This window comes from Sinocyclocheilus anshuiensis, unplaced genomic scaffold (genome assembly GCF_001515605.1).
Source record: "Sinocyclocheilus anshuiensis isolate Anshui unplaced genomic scaffold, SAMN03320099.WGS_v1.1 scaffold107, whole genome shotgun sequence".
Classification (NCBI taxonomy): domain Eukaryota; kingdom Metazoa; phylum Chordata; class Actinopteri; order Cypriniformes; family Cyprinidae; genus Sinocyclocheilus; species Sinocyclocheilus anshuiensis.
The window spans coordinates 1,611,839-1,632,859 of NW_015549584.1; the positions used below are offsets into that span (position 1 = coordinate 1,611,839).

The following is a 21,021-nucleotide window of genomic DNA, read 5'->3' on the forward strand; positions in this document are numbered from 1 at the left end:
CCCTACATTTTGCTAGTTTGAAAAAAAAAAAAAGAAATTAAAAAAAGAAAAAGAAGAAAAAGAAAATCTCTGAAGCCAGAATATATATATATTTTTCTTTTAATAATGTTTAAATATTTGTATATAGGGAAATCAGGTTAATTGGGTTACATTTTGACAGAGATGGCTGTGAAAAAATGTCCCAAATTATTCACTTTATAACATAATATAATATATATAATATAATATAATATATGATTTTTTTGCAGTGAACACTTTCAATGATGGGCTTGCTTTTATACATATATATATATATACATACATATATACATACATATATACATACACATCATCAGGGTTCTCCCGAGCAAGCGCTGGTGTGCTGCAGTGGCCATTTTTAGATTTATTGCCAATCAATACTGGAACAGGTGGATCATATGACATCCCAACACAGTCACTGCAGCTAAAAACAGCAACACCGAGCAGCATTCAGCACACAAACGACTCTAAAACTACTGCTTTTGGCTACTTTATTGGTCTGAAACACCAAGGACAGATCGGTGACTAACCAAACACCAAACAGTGACCAATGAGCCAAAGATCCCAAACGGACCCGCCATGCATCTGATAGCAGGCTCAACGCGACCCCTGGTGTGTCTGCTGGTATACTTCTGGTAGAAAATCATCTCTAATGTCACACAACAACAGTATCTGGGTCTTGGCATTCCAGCAGAGCACAATTACCTTTTGTTATTTCCCCAGAAACAAACTAATGCGAGAGTCTTGAATGTGACTCCTTGTGGGAAGGATACAGAGCCTCGTGTTTGGGTGCATCGCAGCCAAGAGGTGGTGGATAACTGACATCTCACTAATTATGTCAGTCAGACTTAAATAATGCATGAGCATCTATTTTAACCACCCACTTTGGAAAACGAGGCTGAAAGCGTTCATAATGACATAACTACCACCCGTTCAGAGTCGACAGTCAAAACTGCACATTTCCTTTCATTAGTGGCTACAAACACATCAGTGACACATCTGAAAAGAAAATATGCACACAAACACCCGAGACCTTGAGATGATACGATACCGCTCACATACCGTCAGCCTTCTTAGGATGCATCGGGTCCAAGAGGTAGGGAGTGTGTGTCTTCCTTTGTGTGTGTGAAAGCTAAATGAAAGGATGCTAGCTGCTCTCTGGAACTCTGACTAAAACATGCCAGGTAGGCAAATCGCACACACATACACCCGCACGCAACGCTGCCGCACTCGCCAAATGGGTTCAAACCAGAGCCTGGCATGGAAGACAGGCCATCAAATCACTGCAGGTGTGATGAAAATAAACAGAATGCATCAAACACGCATGCATACACAAGGGCTGGACACGCTAGCTCAATGTCAATCACATCCGCACACAAAGACAGCGGCGGCGTGATGGGGTGGACAACAAATGGAAGAGATCTCGATGGTGTGGTGCTCACCGGTATCTTCCTGTTTTCTGCTCGTTTCAGCACATTTCCCCTGGCAGCCTCCAACGACGCACCGGCTACATCCCCTCCTCCCTCACGGTCTCCTCTATTCGCTCAATCTCTCCTCTTCCTTGTGACTTATTTAATTATTTCTCCCCCTCCCTGCCGTTCTGTCGCTCCCTGCGTGCAGTCGTTACTGCTGGCTGTCCTTGTATAGGCTGTGTCCTCGATGAATGGATGGATGGAGGGAGGGATGTTTCTACAGGAGCGGGCAGCTCTGCTGGAAGCCTTAATTGAGATGGGCGGCACAGACAAAAGGAGAGTTCCTGCAACACAGATGGATGTTTTGCTACGGTGCCTGGCTCTGCTCTGCACTCTTCGCCTCTCCTCTCTATTATTTCACTCTCTCGCCCTGTTCGCTTTCTCTCCCTCTCTCATCCTTTCGTCAGGGTGTAGCTGGGTCCCCAGAGAGCCGGTGGCAAACAGCTGAGGGGCTTTGTGGAAAACACGGCATGGAGCGGGAGGGTGACTGGAACGGCGCATCGGCGTGGATGGTGAAAGAGCTTAGTGTGTGGTGAATGAGGAGGACGGGGGATAGAGTGTCTGATAACAGCAGGGACTGTTTGCTAATTAGTGGTAATTTGAACAAACCCTAACTCAAAGTACTACATTTTGCCATTTACTGTGCACAGATATGAATGATACCTCAAATCGCGCTGAAAGGCCTGCTTTTATGTTCTAAGTCAGTTGCATGGTGAACGATAATAAGGCAATAATAGAATTTACAGTAAAAAAGGATCTGAGTGACATCACATTTTAGAGGATTTTAAGTGGGCTCTCTTCATTTTGGGTCTGTAAGCAACCACTTCACAAACAAACACTTTTTTCAGAAAATGGCAAATTTCATATTAATTTAAAAATGAAATGTCAGCGCCGATAGCCTTGTGGGCAGTGTGCCGACATACGTATAGCACCGTTTTGCTATGGGCATCCCGAGTTCGAGTCCCAGTATGTGGACATTTCCCGATCCCGCACCCCCTCTCTCTACCACTTTGCTTCCTGTCATTACTTCCTGTCAGTACCGCGTTTTCTTTACTCGTCTAATTTTTGTATTTGTATTTGCAATCAAGTCATGGCCAATACATGTGCGTAGCACTTGATTTCTTTGTTCAAATCTATTACACGATTAAAACAAATCTAGAAAAACTGAGCAACCACATTGCTACATTAAACTCTGTAAAATGTTAAGTTGGTCGCAGTGCCATGCACTTAATGCCTCATCTGCGGCCGTTCTAGACGCACATTAATACTGAATTAGAAGCGCGTTAACTGCATGACTTCATTGGTGCAGGCGCAAATATAGGTTAAAGAGATTAAAATACAGGTACACAAGTTAACAGGTTAAAGTATCAGTTTGATGTTAATATTTATTAATCATACTGTTGAACTTGACAGTATTTTCTCTCTTGTTATTTCATAGGGAGTTTCAAAGAAGACAGAGTCTCAGGTCAGCTGTGACCTGAAGAAGAAGAAGTGAAAATGCATGTGCCCTGTGTTTATCAGTATCCTTACGTTCATTGGGTAAAAAGAAAAACTAAATAAACAAAGTAAAAATTAATTTGGATGGTTCCTCAAGAGTCAAGGTTTCTATAGATATCGCGATATATCGATATCGAGAATTCTTTTGGCCACAATAACCGTGGTGTGAAAAATATAATATCGTGACAGCCCTAATTTGCATATAAAATCAAGGAAATTAATAAATAATAATTACAAAAGTAAAGAATATATGCCCTTTAAAATAATTAACTAATTATATTATTCATTGTCTTATTTAAGAAATAAAAAATGTGGGGGAAAAAAAGTGAAAAAATGTGCAGTGATTTATATATTGACAGGGACCCCTCCTACACACCTCAGCCGAGAGACTGAGCGCAGTTATTAGGGCTGGGTAAAAAATATCGATATCTCAATTTTAATAGATTCTCATTTTTACGAAACGTTATCGATTCTTAAATCCCAAGAATCTATTAGTCTAGCCTGTTTTCAGTTAATGAACGGAACTTTGAAGCGCACCTCCCATCCAATATATCGCAATAAGCATTGTGCGTTGGTACTATTAATATGAAACTTAAGTCTCAGATTTCCATTTATGTCCATTGTATTGCAGTATTCAAACAATAAATGCCGTTTTGGCGCTGTTTAATGTGGAGTGACAGATCGCTGTAGCGCCTCAGTTCAACAGAGGCGGCAGCGCATAGCGCACGTGAACTGATCATCTCCTCCACATTAATACCAGCTTCAGCACAAAATAAACATGACTACACATCCAAAGGTAAGTTAAAAGAAAGAGTACAACTTTACAATCCATATCCTGTCTTATGTAATCGCTCAATCCGTGTTTCAGCCGCGCAATGACATCAAAATAACAGCGTTTAAACAATTCATGTAACGTCACATTTACCTCAGAAAGCATATTCAGTGACTATAAACTCATTAGTCAGATAGAAAAATAAATTGTAGAGAGGGGCATTTTGCTAAATATATGCACCATATAACATTCATTATACTTTTTTACTGTTCTTTAATGTTTTATTTATGTTTGAATAAATCTGTCCAAGTTTTTATGACAGCCACTCTCTTTGAGGAGATATTTATTCTCTTTTTGTATATTTAAAAAAAAAACTAACTGAAGTAATTGTAACTTAATTATTATAAAAACTTCATTAAGTGCAATTTAAGCAGTTGTACAGCACAAATCAGTCAATTTTAACCTTCAATATTATAATGTACCAACTACCAACTGACTCTCATGTATATTTTACAGCATTAGTTGGGAGATCTTTTTTTCCTTGAGAAAATTTTGCATGTACTGTACCAGATATGTATCCAAAATAATCGATATTGAATCGAATCGAATTGGTAATCGAATGGAATCGCAAGCTTGTGAATGAGAATCGAATCGTGAAATTTGTGTCAAAAGTTAAAACCCAGCCCTAGCTTAAATAGTGCATATAATCACCTCCATAATGACAGTTTGGCTGCACATAAGTTCACATTATATATTTATGTCTTGAGTTATAAGAAATCATTTGAGAATCTGCCTGCGCGTTTATTTTTGTTTCGTTTTTCCTACATATCAAGTAGCTTATGTTCAGATCATATCTAACTCAATGTTAAGAATGCCATGCTTTCAAGTAGCTATGCTTTTGTTTTTATCTTTGTGCACATGAACACTCTATGCGTGTGAAGTAAATGCATGCATTTCATGTGCTGCTGAAATCCAATTAGAGGCAGTGGAATTCTGCCATTGAAATCAATTTAGCGCTAATGTTATTGAATGATGTGGTGTGTAGAGCTGCAGTAGAGGGTTTATTTGTATTTATATGAGATGACTGTGCCTGTTCTTTTTCCCCTCCTGTGCGTGAATACAGATGTATTGTTTGGAGGCAATTGAGGTCAAGCATTATGTGCATGGTGGGATTTTTGTTGTGTATCTTGATTACGTTGCCCTCGGGGAGAGAAGCCCTTTAACAACTTTACAATCCATATCCTGTCTTATGTAATCGCTCAATCCGTGTTTCAGCCGCGCAATGACATCAAAATAACAGCGTTTAAACAATTCATGTAACGTCACATTTACCTCAGAAAGCATATTCAGTGACTATAAACTCATTAGTCAGATAGAAAAATAAATTGTAGAGAGGGGCATTTTGCTAAATATATGCACCATATAACATTCATTATACTTTTTTACTGTTCTTTAATGTTTTATTTATGTTTGAATAAATCTGTCCAAGTTTTTATGACAGCCACTCTCTTTGAGGAGATATTTATTCTCTTTTTGTATATTTAAAAAAAAAACTAACTGAAGTAATTGTAACTTAATTATTATAAAAACTTCATTAAGTGCAATTTAAGCAGTTGTACAGCACAAATCAGTCAATTTTAACCTTCAATATTATAATGTACCAACTACCAACTGACTCTCATGTATATTTTACAGCATTAGTTGGGAGATCTTTTTTTCCTTGAGAAAATTTTGCATGTACTGTACCAGATATGTATCCAAAATAATCGATATTGAATCGAATCGAATTGGTAATCGAATGGAATCGCAAGCTTGTGAATGAGAATCAAATCGAATTGTGAAGTTGGTGTCAAAACCCAGCCCTATCAGTTATCTGAAGATATGTCTTCCTTACACTGACTCTCAGCCGTGTCAACAACCACCAGCACACAAGGAACGCTGCAGAGCAATATTATTGTGACTTTAAAACAATAGTTCACCCAAAAATTACAATTATGTAATTAAGTTTTTGTCCAGACAATTAAAGTCAATAGGGTCCAAAAAAAATGAAACAACATGAGGGTGAGTAAACAATGACAAAATTTATGTTTCTGGACCATTTTATCACTGTGCCCTATACAAAGTTATTATATGGCTTCAAAAGTTTTAAGCATAAGAAGCATAAGTCATACACTTGCTTTGCTTTTATGTCATTTAAATGCCTAGTCACAAGCCCTAAAAAGGCTTTAACAGGATTCTGTGGAAAAAGTCTGGGTAAAAAGCAGCCATGATCAGTGAAGCAGATTATACCTGAATAAAAGGTTATAATTCTTTGTCCCTACAACACTGTACCAGAGCAGCTCCAGGTTACTGAGCTTTCATGCACGATGTGAATAACTAACCTTGCATAGTAATAAGCCCAGACCAATTCCACACAGTAGACAGTAGGCAGCTGAACCTGAGGTCTTTACACTGTCAAATCACACAGTCACTTTGATTCCCTGTTCAGCACCGCTGCATCACGCATCAGTGGTGTGTGCTGGACGTCTGAAACGAGGGGGCAAATTCCCTTCAGGGGTTTTTGTCTAATAAATTCATGTTCAATTTTATGTTCACATGGTATCTGGGTTAAACACCTTACATCATCAACAAGCAACCAATACTAAAACATTTTGTATGTATAAATTATCATACTGTTTATTTAAACCAAGGCATCGAGTTGATGTGGTTTTTTTAATTGTATTGTTACAAAAATAATATCTATACAAATACAGTAAAATGTAATTTTTATTTGTTACTACTAACTGCTATGGGACAATATTATTAAAAGCCACTTTCTTTTAGTAAATGATAAAAAAGTAAATATCACAAATATATTGATGGTGGGAGGAATGGAGGTGCATCTTTAATATAACCAACCTAAGTAGCCGCTAATTCAGAGATCATCACTTTAAGTAATATCTCAATTATGGGGGGAAAGTCTAATTGCAACTTTAAAAAAAAAAATGCATTCAAAAGGATCCAGGTTTGCGGTGCTTGTTTGTAGGGCTACACAATTTGGCCCTTAAAATAGTGATCTTGGGATATCAACATGACTATAATAATAATAATAATAATAATAATAATAATAATAATAATAATAATAATAAATATTATTATTGTTGTTATGGTTTAATTAAATATATAATAATAATTATTATTATATATAGTATTTAATAAGAATGATATTTTTACAGCACAACTATAAAATGACAATATTTATGCAATTAATATTATAAAACAATATAAACATATTAATTAATATAAATGCAATATTTATGGCTGCCTTCATTTTCATCATTTTCAAAGCCGTTAAAGGATAAGTTCACTTCCAGAATGAAAATTCTTTCATCATTTACTCACCCGCCTCCACTTGTTCCAAACCTGTATGAGTTTCTTTCTTCTGTTGAACACAAACAAAGATGTTGTTTCATCAACTGTTCGGATACGAACATTTTTCAAAATAAAATCTTTTGTGTTCAACAGAAGAAAGAAACTCATACAGGTTTGGAACAAGTGGAGGGTGAGTAAATGACGACAAAATTTTCATTCTGGAAGTGAACTAATCCTCTAAAGCTTCTTATTTGCTGACAACACCCAGTTTGTAAGTGCTTCTCATTAGAAGTTTGGGAAGATGGTTAGCATGTGTTATGTTCCCAAATGCACATTACAAACAAACCAAACTCAGAGCACATGCAGAGATGAGTTCACATGTAGCAGCGTTTACTGAGACCCGAGCTGCTCTGACACACTGAAAACACCAGATCATGAGCTGCTCATGTGTAAAAGAAGGCAGTGCCATGCTTCACTCTGAAACACACAGTGCATTTAATTCAATCACAGCCTAGGAGACTTCACAATCACACTAAACCATATCAAGATTTTGGTTTTATTGCGAGTAATCGTCACTTCAGAATTTTTTTCACTTTGAACACCGTTTGATCTCGTAATATATTTGTTTTATTTATACGGTCAATAATGTTCTCATCCACATTTTATGAGGAGGCACTGCCTCCTCTGAGAAAACACCCAACAACAACAAATGTGGCACAAACTGCTGACAAGGAGAGAAAAAAGTGGGCCAGAACAGAAACAAACGCAGACAGAAAAGTTAACAGCCTGTCACAAGTCATTACGTACCTCGAGAACAGCAATCAAAGCGGGTCAGACCAACACTTCTCATGTATGAACTACACAAGATTACATTCAAACCATATTGAAGACATCATTCAGACAAAGAACAGAAATGCAAGGTACTTTCATCTGTATGCAATGCAAAGCAAAAGGGCTCCAAAACACACACACACACACACACACACTGATATACAGCATTCCTCATAGACGCACATAAGCACATGCACCAGGGAACCATTAATAAAATTTAGCACTAACGCTATGACACAGCAGCACACAACTCTCTCTCACACACACAAATGACACAGATGGCATCTATCATGCCCGTGCTATAGATCGTGAATTCATAACGCTTTCAAAAAGGGGCGGCTGTACTGTGTACAAGGTCCTGACTCAGCAGTTCAGCCCCGTCTGGCCTTCAGGGCAGTAAAAGTGCACATTAACACAGGATTACTGTGCAGTTACCAGAGTGCTATACGCTCCCACTGAGAGATGCCACCATAAAATCTTACATTAAAGACACTAAAACGGAATCTATTATCCTTTTACAAGACCTTAAAGGAATAATTCACCTAAAAATAACAATTATGTCATTATTTACTCTTCCTCATGTCATTTCAAATACATATTTTGGAACGACATCAGGGGTGAGTAAATGTTTCAGATAACTATCATAAGTATCATAAGTCATAAATGAATAGAGGTTTGGACCCTCAGTGTGTTCAGTGGGCTGTTAAACAAGGCAAAGGGGGAAAAATGTAAATGCACAAACCAAAACTATTCCTGAGATAGACTTGAAAGAGATTGTTTTAAATCTGTTTCCTGTATTGAGTGACTGTAGAAGAGAGAATGGCCACTTTAAAGTAGATCAGCACTAAAGTACACATGAAAAAGGTTGAAAATGGCAAGACTTTTGACTTACTGTCCTCTCCTGGGCACGGCATACCAGGCTTTTCAGGAATGCTTGGGAATACTAGACAGAGAAAGAAAGACAAAGAGAAAAGAGTATGACTCAGTCCAGTGGTTTCAGCAAATATGCTAAATTGCGAATACTCAATTTTCTGAAGAAAACTGATTTTTATCAAGTGCTTTAGTCGTATAGCGTACACATGATATTTTGAGTGGTTTGGTGGATTTCTGCTGTCTGTGTGGTTTGATTCTGCATTCAGTTCTTTATAAATAGATGGATAAAAATACAAATAGAGTAATTCCGCTACTAGAACAATTGAAAATTGAATATATGAGGGGAAAATAGATTTATTTCAGACGTTCTGAGTGAATGAGTACCATGCAAAAGGAGTCCGGAGCGCCCGTTCCGGTTGTAGATTCGGAATGCTTCCTCCAGCTCCATCTGGGATGAGATGGTACACGGGTCCCCTTACAAACAAGACAACAAGGAAAATGGGAACATTAAAAAACACTAAAATATCAAGAGGCAGTAGGTGGCAATATTGCTTCTGGTGAAGTAAATCTCTAAAAGTGTTTTTTTTTTCTCTAAATTACAAATATACTCAATATTTATAGCTGACATTTGTCTCAGGGGTATTCAAACTGGGACAGGGTTTTTTTATTATTATTTATATACTATAGTATTTATTAGTATTTTGAATTGTTTTTTATTTTATATATTTATTTATTTATTTTATATTTTATTCAGTTTTCTTTTAAATTTAAGTTTATTTTTTATTTTTATTATTTTTGTTTTTAACATTTAATTTTTTATTTCTGTTTTAGTCTTAGTAATTATAGTATTTCTTAAATGTATTTTATTTGAGTTACTTAAAAAGGCATAATGTCTTAGTTTCATCTTACTTTTTTATCTAATATTTATTTCAAATAAAGAAAATGAATTAATAGGTTTAGTTTTAGTTAACAATAACAACACTGGGCTGGGGACCGCCAGGTTCAGAGAAAAACTTTTTTAAAGTAAAATATAAATCATTAATATTTATTACATTTAAATATAAATCCTAAATATAAATATAAAATCATATAAATGTAAATTCTTTATATTTTAAGTAGGGCTGCTTGCAAGGAAATCATCATATTTAGGGGTTTTATCGTATTTTCTGATTTAGTTGATGTTTATATCAAAAGTGACTTAATAATAATTCACAGGCACAGCCCTTGAGCCTAAAGTTAACATGAAATCAAAAATAACCTTTTTTATGCATGTTCCTGGTCTTATTGTGAACGATTCATTGGTGCATTATTCCAAACTTTGTAATCTTTAATAAAACTATACTATCTTGCTCTTCTTCTTAATAAACTTTTCTATTATGCTGACGTCACTTCAGCCAAAGTTCAAAGGTCATACACACCTTCATCGTCAATCCACTTGAGTGTAATTGGCATCTCCTTTCTGACCCCACACATCGTTCTCACCTCCTCACACACCTCTGTGTACGTCATGGCCAAATCCAAGTCAGAGATCAGCATGTCCCTACAAAAAAGCAAAAAAAACAATAACACTTAATACAGAAAGCACCTTCGTACAGATCTGAGAACAATTAAAATCCTCTTCTGTTTAATGGAGTGGATTTGGTTACAGGTAAATGATACAAGATTCAATCTTTTACAGTATAAAAGACCACGGCCTAAAACTGGACTTCTCTATTAAAATGGCACACTTCTACAACTTGTCCAACAACTGAATAGTCAATTAGTGAAATAAACTAGATTTGTATTCTTTTTTTTTTTTTTTTTTTCATATTTTAGCAGCAGTGCCACTGACTAGTTAGAACCTATTTAGAAAATATTTTGTTTTGCACATCCCTACCATAACGGAAGCAGTGTTGTTATTTTTACTAAAACTAACCTGGTTAATACTTTTTGCTAATTGAAATAAAGCTGACATAAAATAACAACTAAAATGAAAACTAGGAATGTTGCCTTGGCAGCTATAACTAAAATAAATAAATTTAAGTTGAAATACTAAAACTACTACAACTAAAACATAAATAAAAATTAAACGAAGCTAAATAAAATTAAAATAAATTCATACTGAAAAACAAAATTACTAAAATGACATATTATCTGTAAATATACAGTACATATTACCATCTAAACTGCCCAGCATCACATCACAAATCATGCATCTCTTGTTCTAAATGTCCTCTGTAGCTTTAATTTGCAACACTGGCCTGAAACAGTCCAACCACAGCCAAACAAGCCACATCTGTTTGGATACACAAGAGACTTTTCTTTCAAACCTCTAGTACACAGCTGCCTAGTCTGGTCCCTGCCCCACTTTCAAACTGCATACAGGAATGAGCTGCCTCAGAGAGAGCCAAGTGCAAGAAAACATGATCAGTTTGGTTCAGAGAGGGTGGTTCAGGCTACAGAAGTGCAACCATATTACTAAGAAATGATTAAGTCATCGCTGACCTCAAAGTGCCTTCATGGGCATCAGGACTAATGTGCTTATGCGTGGATTCAGCATAATCATATCTTTCTTTGGGGCTTAATGGCTGTTTTCCCAAGTAATTCCCCAAGTATTACCTTGATCCTGGAATCATTCAGTACCATGTTATATATATATATAAATATTGTCATGGTATTTCCACACCATTTTGTAATGGATTATATGGAACGATATGCCAGTATATTGTGCATCCCTAATAAAACCACTGTTTTCTTAATAACACTGTGTGCTAACTTTCATTCAAAACATTAACAGACATTATTACATCAGGATAAACCAGTACTGACCTAGTTTCTCAGTTAACAGCCTTTGTCATGTCCTGGATTCATTGAAATACTGTATTACAGAGAGATAGTTACATTTGTTGAATGATGGTTTTACACAAACAAACCATCTAAAGAAATAAGTTGTTGTTTGTTTTAAGCATACAAATATTTTAAAGCATACATTTAAAATTAAAGAATAAAAAAATAAATAAAGATCTATAGGAAAATGCCACAAATGTTACAAAAATATAGTAAAACCCAGTGAATATAACCCCTAAATATCTGAATATATTAAATTAGCAAATTTTTACTTCACTGCATACTTATATTCTTCATTACAATTACTATTATTTTAGAATCTTAGTTGATAATGAAATATTACTGTGAAAATCATAAATTAACATTGATCACCACCGGTTTTAAATTATAATTGTTAATTATGTAATCATACAAAGAGCTTGGTTCAATGGGAATGTTTTTTTTATGAAAAGCTAAAGAAAAAAAACACATTTAGAAAAATAAAATATAAACCAGTGAATACATCTCTTTTATAAATTTAAATTTATCGTAACTTTTTAATTTATCTTTATTATTGCTATTATTTTAAATGCTAAAATATTACTGTGACAACAAACAGATTTATCATAAATTATCATTTATCACCAGTTATTCTAAATTATTTGTTAATCTAATTATACAAAGAGCTTGGTTCTTGCTTCGTTTGACCTTTGTTGACCCTAAAAGAGCTAAAGAAAATGAAATGATTATTTAGAGCATTTAGACAAATATATGTAAAAAAAAAATGTTGTATTTTTATTTACATTTTTAAAGATATTTTTTACAGTGGTGTGAAAAGGTTTTTGCCTCCTTCCTATTTTTTTTATTTTTTGCATATTTGTCACACTTGTGACACTTTTAAGTGTGACAAATATGCAAAAAATTTCAAAACCAGTGAATATAACACTAAAATAATGCTAAAATAATACTGTGTACATAAATTATGTAAATTACCATTTATCATAAATTACATTTCTTTATCTAATCATGCAAAGAGCTCTATCAAGTTGCAATGTTTCTTTTTACCCTTTTCTAAATAAAAAGCTAAAAAAAAATGTACCTTCATTTAAAAATATTGACTATTTAGATCATTTTACAATATTTTTTAAAGAAATTATATATATATATATAACACAGTTCCTGTGTAGATGGAAAATGTGATGTATGACTGTATGACAAGTCAGATATACTGTGTGTGTGTGTGTGTGTGTGTGTGTGTGTGTGTGTGTGTGTGTGTTTTCTGCTGAGATGAGCTCTGTAGCAGGTTGCCCCTCAGCGGGGGAACCTTCATCATGAGTCCATCATCTGCCACCCTGCCCTTATGGCTCCATCCGTCCCCCACCATCCTCAGCCCCCACATGACTGGCTGGCACTGAAGCCGGGGGTGAAAGGATCTCCAACCGCACAGCTCTCTAAGGCCTGATCAACTGATAAATGTCAAGAGTCCCTGGTGCCGCTGCCGTTTGGATGGTGCCTCGCTCGGCACTGACGCAACTGAAGAGGCAGGGAGGGAAATTCAATTCCAGAGCAAGCCATGTGAAAAAAAATTATCATCTAACCATCCCTGAGGATGCCAACAGTTAAATAAAGTAATTTCAGAGGTGTTCATTTCTCACTCCATATTAAAGCAGAGAGGGATGGTTCTGAAATAGATGAGACGGACAGAAAAAGCGTAAGTGTGGCAATAACGTTATTTGCACTGAATAAAAGAGGAGCGGAGGTGATAAATAAAGAGTTACTGGGTTAATCATAAGTCTAGATTTGTGAATGAACACAGTCATCACACATGCATTTGGCTGACACAGCATAACAGTCACAACTTAAACATTTGACCCTGCAGCTATTACAACTTCAACAAATAAACCTCTGAAAAAACACTGAGATTCAGCAGAGCCACACCTCTCCTGGAAAAAATTTGCAATGGAGATTTTAGTCAGGGAATTTAATATAAAGCATCAGCTTGTTGGTCAGGCAGCTAAACCTTTTTTATGATGCATAAGCAGATAGTGTGAATTAGGACCCTATAGTGTAAGTTTAGTAAATTATGATCTGATAATCATTTAACCTAGGAAAAACTGCAAGAAACACTAACAAAAAGTATGGTTATCATCATGGTGTTTTGGATAGGAATAGGTCATGATTGAACAATGGTTTAAAAGTTGTTTTTTGGATGACAAGTTGACCATCGTGACTATCCAAAATATTTAAATTAATAATATTTTAAAAATATTTTCAACAGACACGTGATTTTGATTTCACGATTCAATTTTCTCACGATTTTTTTTTTACAAATTGAAGATTGAAGACATTATACAGTAAATGAAAAGGTGTCGTTTTATTATATGAGTAGTTTTTAATCTAAATTAGATTGTATAATTTCGAAATCTGAAGTTTTGTTAAACTATACTACATAAAACATATGTAACAGCAGACGAGCTGAATGAGACGCAGTTTCACTCTCTGACAGCAGGTGGCGCTTATGAACAGCAATGATACAGCGTTTCTTGGGTTACCACTGTAAACAAAGCAGCTGTGCTTATGAACACTACTTTAACCCTTTAGGCGCCAGGGTTTTTTGGAAAAATGCTGGATTTTGACATCAAGATTTCAAAAGCTTGTGGCTTGAAAGGGCTTAAAGATAGAGATAGAGAATATTACAGAAAAAATACGCACCACATTCGCACTGCAAACGGAGTAATGTGTACCTAGCGTTATGTGTGTGAGCTGCGAGTGTGCATGAGCGCACGGTCTCCAGGAGAGCGCGCGAGCGCTGAATGGTTAAACACTGGTAAGAATTAAAATGTAATTTATAAACTTTAGTGACGATGTGACACTGCCTCGATAGTGCAAGTGACAATTCCTTTAATTCCTTAAATTCATAACAGTCTGTTCTCCTCAGAGATACATTCATATAAACTCCTACTCCAATTGTATCGCGATTTGTTTGGCATCTCAACCGATTTGAATCGTCACATATTTGAATCGATTTTTAACCGGCTTAGGTTAATCGTTACATCCCTACTTTCTAGGGATCTTTTATATGTAAATAATTGTGTACTGTACATATATGAAGGGAGGTATTGGCAAAATCTCACTTGTAGTAAATCACTATGAGCAATACGAGCTTTACAATTTGACAGCGTGTTATTTTAAATGTTAAAAGTCATTTTAATTCAAATACACTGGACGTTTTAACCCAGTCGGTGAAATTGTCAGACGGTCCCCGTGTGCGATAACGCGTCAATGCTTTCTCCGGTTTAAATTTGAAGCAATAATACACCTAGGCGGTTTTGAACTCCTATTTTTATATCAATATAAAGTGGTTGCATATTGTTAAAACTAATCGTGGCATTGATATCTTTGTAGGACTGTCGACTAGGGCTGTGCAATTAATCGAAATCGCGATTTGAGACGTTGCGATTTCCTAATCGCAAAGCATGCGATGTGTACACGATATTACTCTTACTTGCCCTAGGCAAGAGTGAGCGCACCTCCGTTCTCCCCAATCAGCACTGCTCTAGCCAACTGCGTAAAACACCCACCATTAAAAAAAATAAATAAATAAATAAAATTACCGGAACGGCACGCGGGACGGGAAAGAGACAGAGTGGGATTATGGCGTCTACTGGGTCAGATCTATAGTTAGGCAAATTAAAACTAAAGAAAACCGTATGCAACTTAAGCTTCGAAATGACAGCACCTGTAGTAAATCACTATGAGCAATACAAGCTTTACAATTTGACAGTGTGTTATTTTAAATGTTAAAAGTAATTTTAATTAAAATACATTGGATGTTTTAACACAGCCGGTGGAATTGTCAAACGGTCCCTTACGGGCACGGTGCGAATTCCCTCGATGTACTAAAATGTGCACACGATTACTATTTCGTTCCCTCGATTTGCTAAATCATACGCACAATTTACTAATTCGTTCTCTCGATTTATAAATCGTGTGCACGATTTAGCAAATCGACGGAACGAATTAGTAAATCGAGGGAACGAAATAGTAATCGTGCGCATGTTTTAGTACATCGTGCTCACGATTTATTTATTTTTTCTTGCATGTCATGTGCGGGGCTCCGTACTAATGACTAGATTCCACCACCAAAAATTTGCAGCATAACATTAAATCATAACATTAAACATTAACATCAAAAACTTTTTGTCGCTAAAAATGTTTGGAACATGGGAGTGAGACTAAAAATTAATATTCTTAACATTAAGTAGGCTAAATTATGACTTTTTTTGCGTTGACTTTAATAACTGGATTTCGCCTGTGAAAATTTGCAAATAACATTAAAATGACTGCACCTTAACCCTGTCGCAAAAAAACAACAAATTGTGTGCAACATGTGAGTGAGTAGCACAAATATTCATATTTCAGTGAACTGTCCATTTTAATTATCATCATCAGAAATGGGGTGCAAAATGGTTTTTATGCTACATACGGTAACACTCATAATACACTATTTTCACGGCACAAATTGCTTCATACATGTACACACACTCTCAGAAACCTGTACATCGAAACAGTGTAGGATTTCATTTGAAACTTTTTTTTACTCAAATTGCTAGTAAATTTGACAAATAATTTACAAAGAAACAGCAAGCAACACACTGAATTGAAATGTGAATGTGAAATTTTGAAATAAAGTTGGCTATTCCCAATTCAGAAGAGCGCACACACAGCCTGTGTCTGTGAATGCTTCTCATACTCGCTCCTCTCTGCCCTACGCGGCGCGAATCCCACATCACGGACGAGCCGTTCATGCTTGCCGTACTCACGCAGCCTGTCTCGTAATGCTCGTTTATACTCGCACCCGGCTCCGCACCGCAAATCTTCACGAGCGCATCTGGCAGTATGGATGAGGCTTGACGCACGCGCGCAACCTGTGTCGACACGCGCCTGGCTCCGCGTTTAAAACAAATGTAAATTCAGTCTAACTGCTTGCTAATTTCACTTGGATGAAATGAAACATTCAGCACATTTTCCACTTCAAAACAAAAAGGAATTTTGTAATGGTTTAATGGAAACTATAAGAATTTATGTGATAGTTTCTATTGTTTTTTTTTCAGCAGGGTAATGATAGCCATACTGTGCTGCACATTATTGACAATATTGAGCTGAAGCTTGACTTTGCAAATTTAAAAATCGCAAATTAATTCGCAATCGCAATATCTGTCAAAAAAATCGCAATTTGATATTTTCCCCCAAATCGCACAGCCCTACTGTTGACTCTATAGATCAGTGGTAAGGGAAGCAATTATAAAGAAAATGCAGCGCATTGCGTTCTTCTGGCCTCATTTGCTTGCCTGTGTATAGTAGGGCTGAAAAAAAAAAATTCACATTCGAATGCAAAAATGTTGCATTTGAATTTAAGGTCTGCGTCAGCCGTCAGGCAGCCTTATCAGTGGCGCACGAGATGCGATCCACCGCAGCCGACTCGTCAAAAAATGAGTACAAAACTGTTTTTTTAGTTTGTTACTCAGACGCAGGCAGTGCGTTGCATGAGACAAAAAAGTAATATAGCCAAAACAACCGCATAGCCGCTCTTTAGTGTAGATGCATGTTGATTTTATCAGACGATGCCGCGATTATAAATGAGTGACTCCTGGTTAACATTAAAAGGGGTCGTGTTTAGTCACTATTTAGTGTGGTATTTTTTGACAATATTCACTCATCATGACAGTAAAATAGGGCATTCTAAGTCAATATACTGCAGTATTTCCTCTCTCAATCAGTAGAAAATATGGTTAACACCCGGTCCTGCATGAAAAAAAAAATACCGTCATGTACCGTGAAACCGGTATAATTTTGAAAAATACCGTGATATAAATTTTTGGTCATACCGCCCAGCACGACTAACTTTTTTTCAAAGATAGTCATGTTATTTTATTACGCTTTGAAAAAACGTGCATAATATTTTGCTCGATGCGCCCTCTTGTGGCCTCAGGAGAGAAGCTTAATGCTTTTTCCCCCTAACTGAAATTATGCCTTTTAAATTCGAATATAATTCGAATTTTGATAATATTTAAGTAGAAAATTCGAATTTAGTTTTTCAGTCATTTTGACAGCCCTAGTATATAGTTCACATGATCATCAATAAAGTGTATTCTGAGATCTGAGGTCTTATATCACTGTATTAGTTCACGGAGCCGCAGTTACACGTTGTTGGGGAATCCTGGAGTGTGACGTATGAGGGGAACCCCAGTATTACAGCACAGCGTCACACAAGCCATGCTACAAAGTTATGGAAACTAAGCAACCGAAGGCAATATATGTCTTCCTCAGATGTAATGTTAGTTCTGTACTTCAGCGTTGGGTAAAATAGCATTATAATCTCCTTTGTGGTAGAGAACGCTGCTTACATGTAGGCTATGGGAAACAGCAAAGATGTTAAATTAAACATATACACACTCAGCTTTTCCACGTTTATACTAGCCCCGATAATCAAAACTTCTACTTAGCGATGCTTCATTTCTGCAGATCAGTTTTTGTGAATGAATGACTTAATCCACTTGTTGCTTTGGTCTTCATCAACAGCCGCTTGCGCCACCTGTTGGTGAGCGACTGACAGCAGATGGAGATCGTGCATCGGTGCTCTACTGCTATTCCTGCAGCTCCAGGATGTGCAATGGCGAATTTTCTGCCGAATTTTAACCACTGAATTTGTGGAAGCGAATTTGGAAAGTGAAATAAAATGGACCGAAATTTTCCTGTCGAATATTATACATCGTATTTTTAACCAGACTGAATATTTTGGAAGTGACTTCTGGAAGGTGAATATGAGTTATTGAATTTTTAATTATGAAAATGTGTGTGAAATATTTTGATTTGAAATATTCACAGCTTAAATAAACAACTATGTTAAATTTCAGGACATAAAAATGCAAGCAATTAAAATGCAAGCACTGTTAATGCAATGCATTATTTTTTCAGTAAGTGCTATTCAACATGCTTTTTTGTTTAAAGACATATGGCATTAATTTTCTTCCATAGATATTTTATTAATATTTACTTTCAATTGTAATAATATTAAACAATATTATTGTTTTTAGTTTAAGTTGATTAAATAAATTGAAGCCTTGATAACAGACTTTTTTCAAAAACAATTAATTATTGCTTAATTCTAAAATTATACTGTAACAAAAAGACTGTCAAAATTCCCTAACTGAACAGAGGCTCCAGAACTGTGGCAAATTCTGAAACTCTTTTTAGAACTAAATCTTCGGTTTCATAGTAAATAGACACTACAGTACAATGTGTGGCCTGACTCTTTTTTGTCATAAAAAATGTTGGATGAGCAGTGCAGTTTTGGGTAACAGCTGTGGCTCATGTGCACAGGCTGAATCATCATGAACACACCCTGCTCATTTCTGATCGACTTACCAGACTCAACCATAAAACCCACCTGAAATAGTACAACTAGACCCTGAGAAAGCCCACACGAGAGATGGAGCTCAGTGAATTTAAACAACGCCCTGTCTACAGAGAACAGTATCATTAGGTTCACCACTGGATATACAGTATATTCCAATTCACACAGACTAGATTTGCATGAAGAGAAAGGCTTAGGATGTTAAGTCTGTGCTATGTCACTGTGCTCTAAACTTAGCACTGAAAGTTTAGAATACAAACACAGAGTTCAGAGAATTTAAGATTCAAACTCATTTTGTTCTCAGCGAGTTCAGACTACATGTCTGAAGTGCACTCAGACGTCTCACATAAATGAATTACATTAAAAAAAAAACAATGTCCCTGGTAAGATGATAACTGTGATAACATTATAAAGTTTAACTTGTGGTTTCACCTTATGCTAGTGATTTATGACCAGTGAGTATTATCTACAGTGCTGTCTGTGGGGTCGCTATAGCAAATCAAATCTCTCTAAACCTCCTGAGTCCTGGGCTAAAGTCCAGCAGTGGAAATGGAAATAAGAAACACTTGCCAAGTTCAATTCTCTCTTGGCATGACAGGCTGCTGATGGTTCAGTAAAGTGTGTTTACACACTTTTTCTGTCATTGTTCAAAGGTAATGATTCAGTGTATTGCCGAGATATTAAACTGATGGTTTGTTTATAGTTAATTATGTGAAAGAACCATTATAATTTAGCAAAATCATAATTTAGTTTGAGAAAATGAATGTTTATTCAGCAAAGATGCATCAAATGTGACAGTAAAGATATTCGCAATGTAATAAATGCTGTTCTGTTCTACTTTCAATTAAAAGAATCCTAAAAGAAAAATGACTGCGGTTTACACAAAAATATTATGCATTACAACTGTTTTTAAGATTGACAATAAGAAGTGTTTCTTGAGCATCAAATCAGCATATTAGAATGACTACTGAAGGATCATGTGACACTGAAGACTGGAGTAATGATGCAGGAAATTCAGCTTTGTCATCACAGGAATAAATTACATATTAAATTATATTAAAAAAGAAAACAGATATTAAAATATTGTAATAATATTTCACAATATTACTGTTTTACTGTATTTTTGATCAAACAAATGATAATGTTGAACATAAAAAGACTTCTTTGAAAAACATTAAAAACATTGTATCGACCCCAAACTTTGAACAGTGTTTTATTGTTTGTTCTAAAAAACTAAAGTCCACTGAAAAATTCCCTAAACTTGTAAAATGACTGACAAGCAGAAAGCTTTTCTGACTGGCTAAAAAAAATGTCCAGGCCTCTCCCCTGACACTTTTGAGCTGCTTGCATCGCCTAGGGCTGTCAATGACACACCAATTTCAGTATCTGTCAGGTAACAGGGACATTTTATGCATGCATGGTAAAACAGCTTAAAGCACTTTCTACCAGCATGACAAACTTCTGCCTATTCAAAATGTACAAAGCTACAAAATGTGACCCTTCAGGTGACTAACAGGGTCAACAATGTTGAGGATCCAGCAATTCCCCCCTCTGAGATGAGCTATTTAAAACGAGTCTAATCTCTTTCTTGATTGCTCAACAATGAAACGTCTTGGACTGAAACCTAGAAGCCTGTGCTCGAATAAATAGTGCCTGGGATCTGTGAAAAAAAGCCATTATTGAGGCTTATAACTTGTTGCTAGGCAACTGCCTGGCTCAGGTTGTCAGCCAGTCACCAAGATTTCTGTCCCGCCTGGTGTTAACTTCCTCCAAAATATTTTTAGAAGTGGAAATCACCAAGGCTTTCAAAACACTCCGAAAAGCCTGACCCAAATTCGGAGAGCTCTTTACACACTCATGTAAGAGAGGAATTCACACTTCCACAGACACGGAGGAACTCTTCACTTCCTATAGCAGGTTCGCTGGCACGCCATCAGGTAATTGTGCTTTTGAATCAAAGGTCTACTGTATCTCCACCCACCAAG

At 36.1% G+C, this 21,021-nt stretch overlaps 1 protein-coding gene across 3 annotated transcripts in view; it reads right to left on the reverse strand.

The window, feature by feature from the left end:
- LOC107657904 (protein kinase C zeta type) overlaps window positions 1–21,021 on the reverse strand; it is a 117,395-nt gene that overhangs the window by 93,774 nt on the left and 2,600 nt on the right. For all 3 annotated transcript variants that reach the window (XM_016446199.1, XM_016446200.1, XM_016446201.1), the window contains exons 2-4: window positions 10,233–10,354; window positions 9,199–9,288; window positions 8,834–8,884 (exon numbers count right to left, since the gene is read on the reverse strand). In XM_016446199.1, the coding sequence (XP_016301685.1) occupies window positions 8,834–8,884; window positions 9,199–9,288; window positions 10,233–10,354 (263 nt within the window). The remainder of the gene's footprint in view (window positions 1–8,833; window positions 8,885–9,198; window positions 9,289–10,232; window positions 10,355–21,021) is intronic.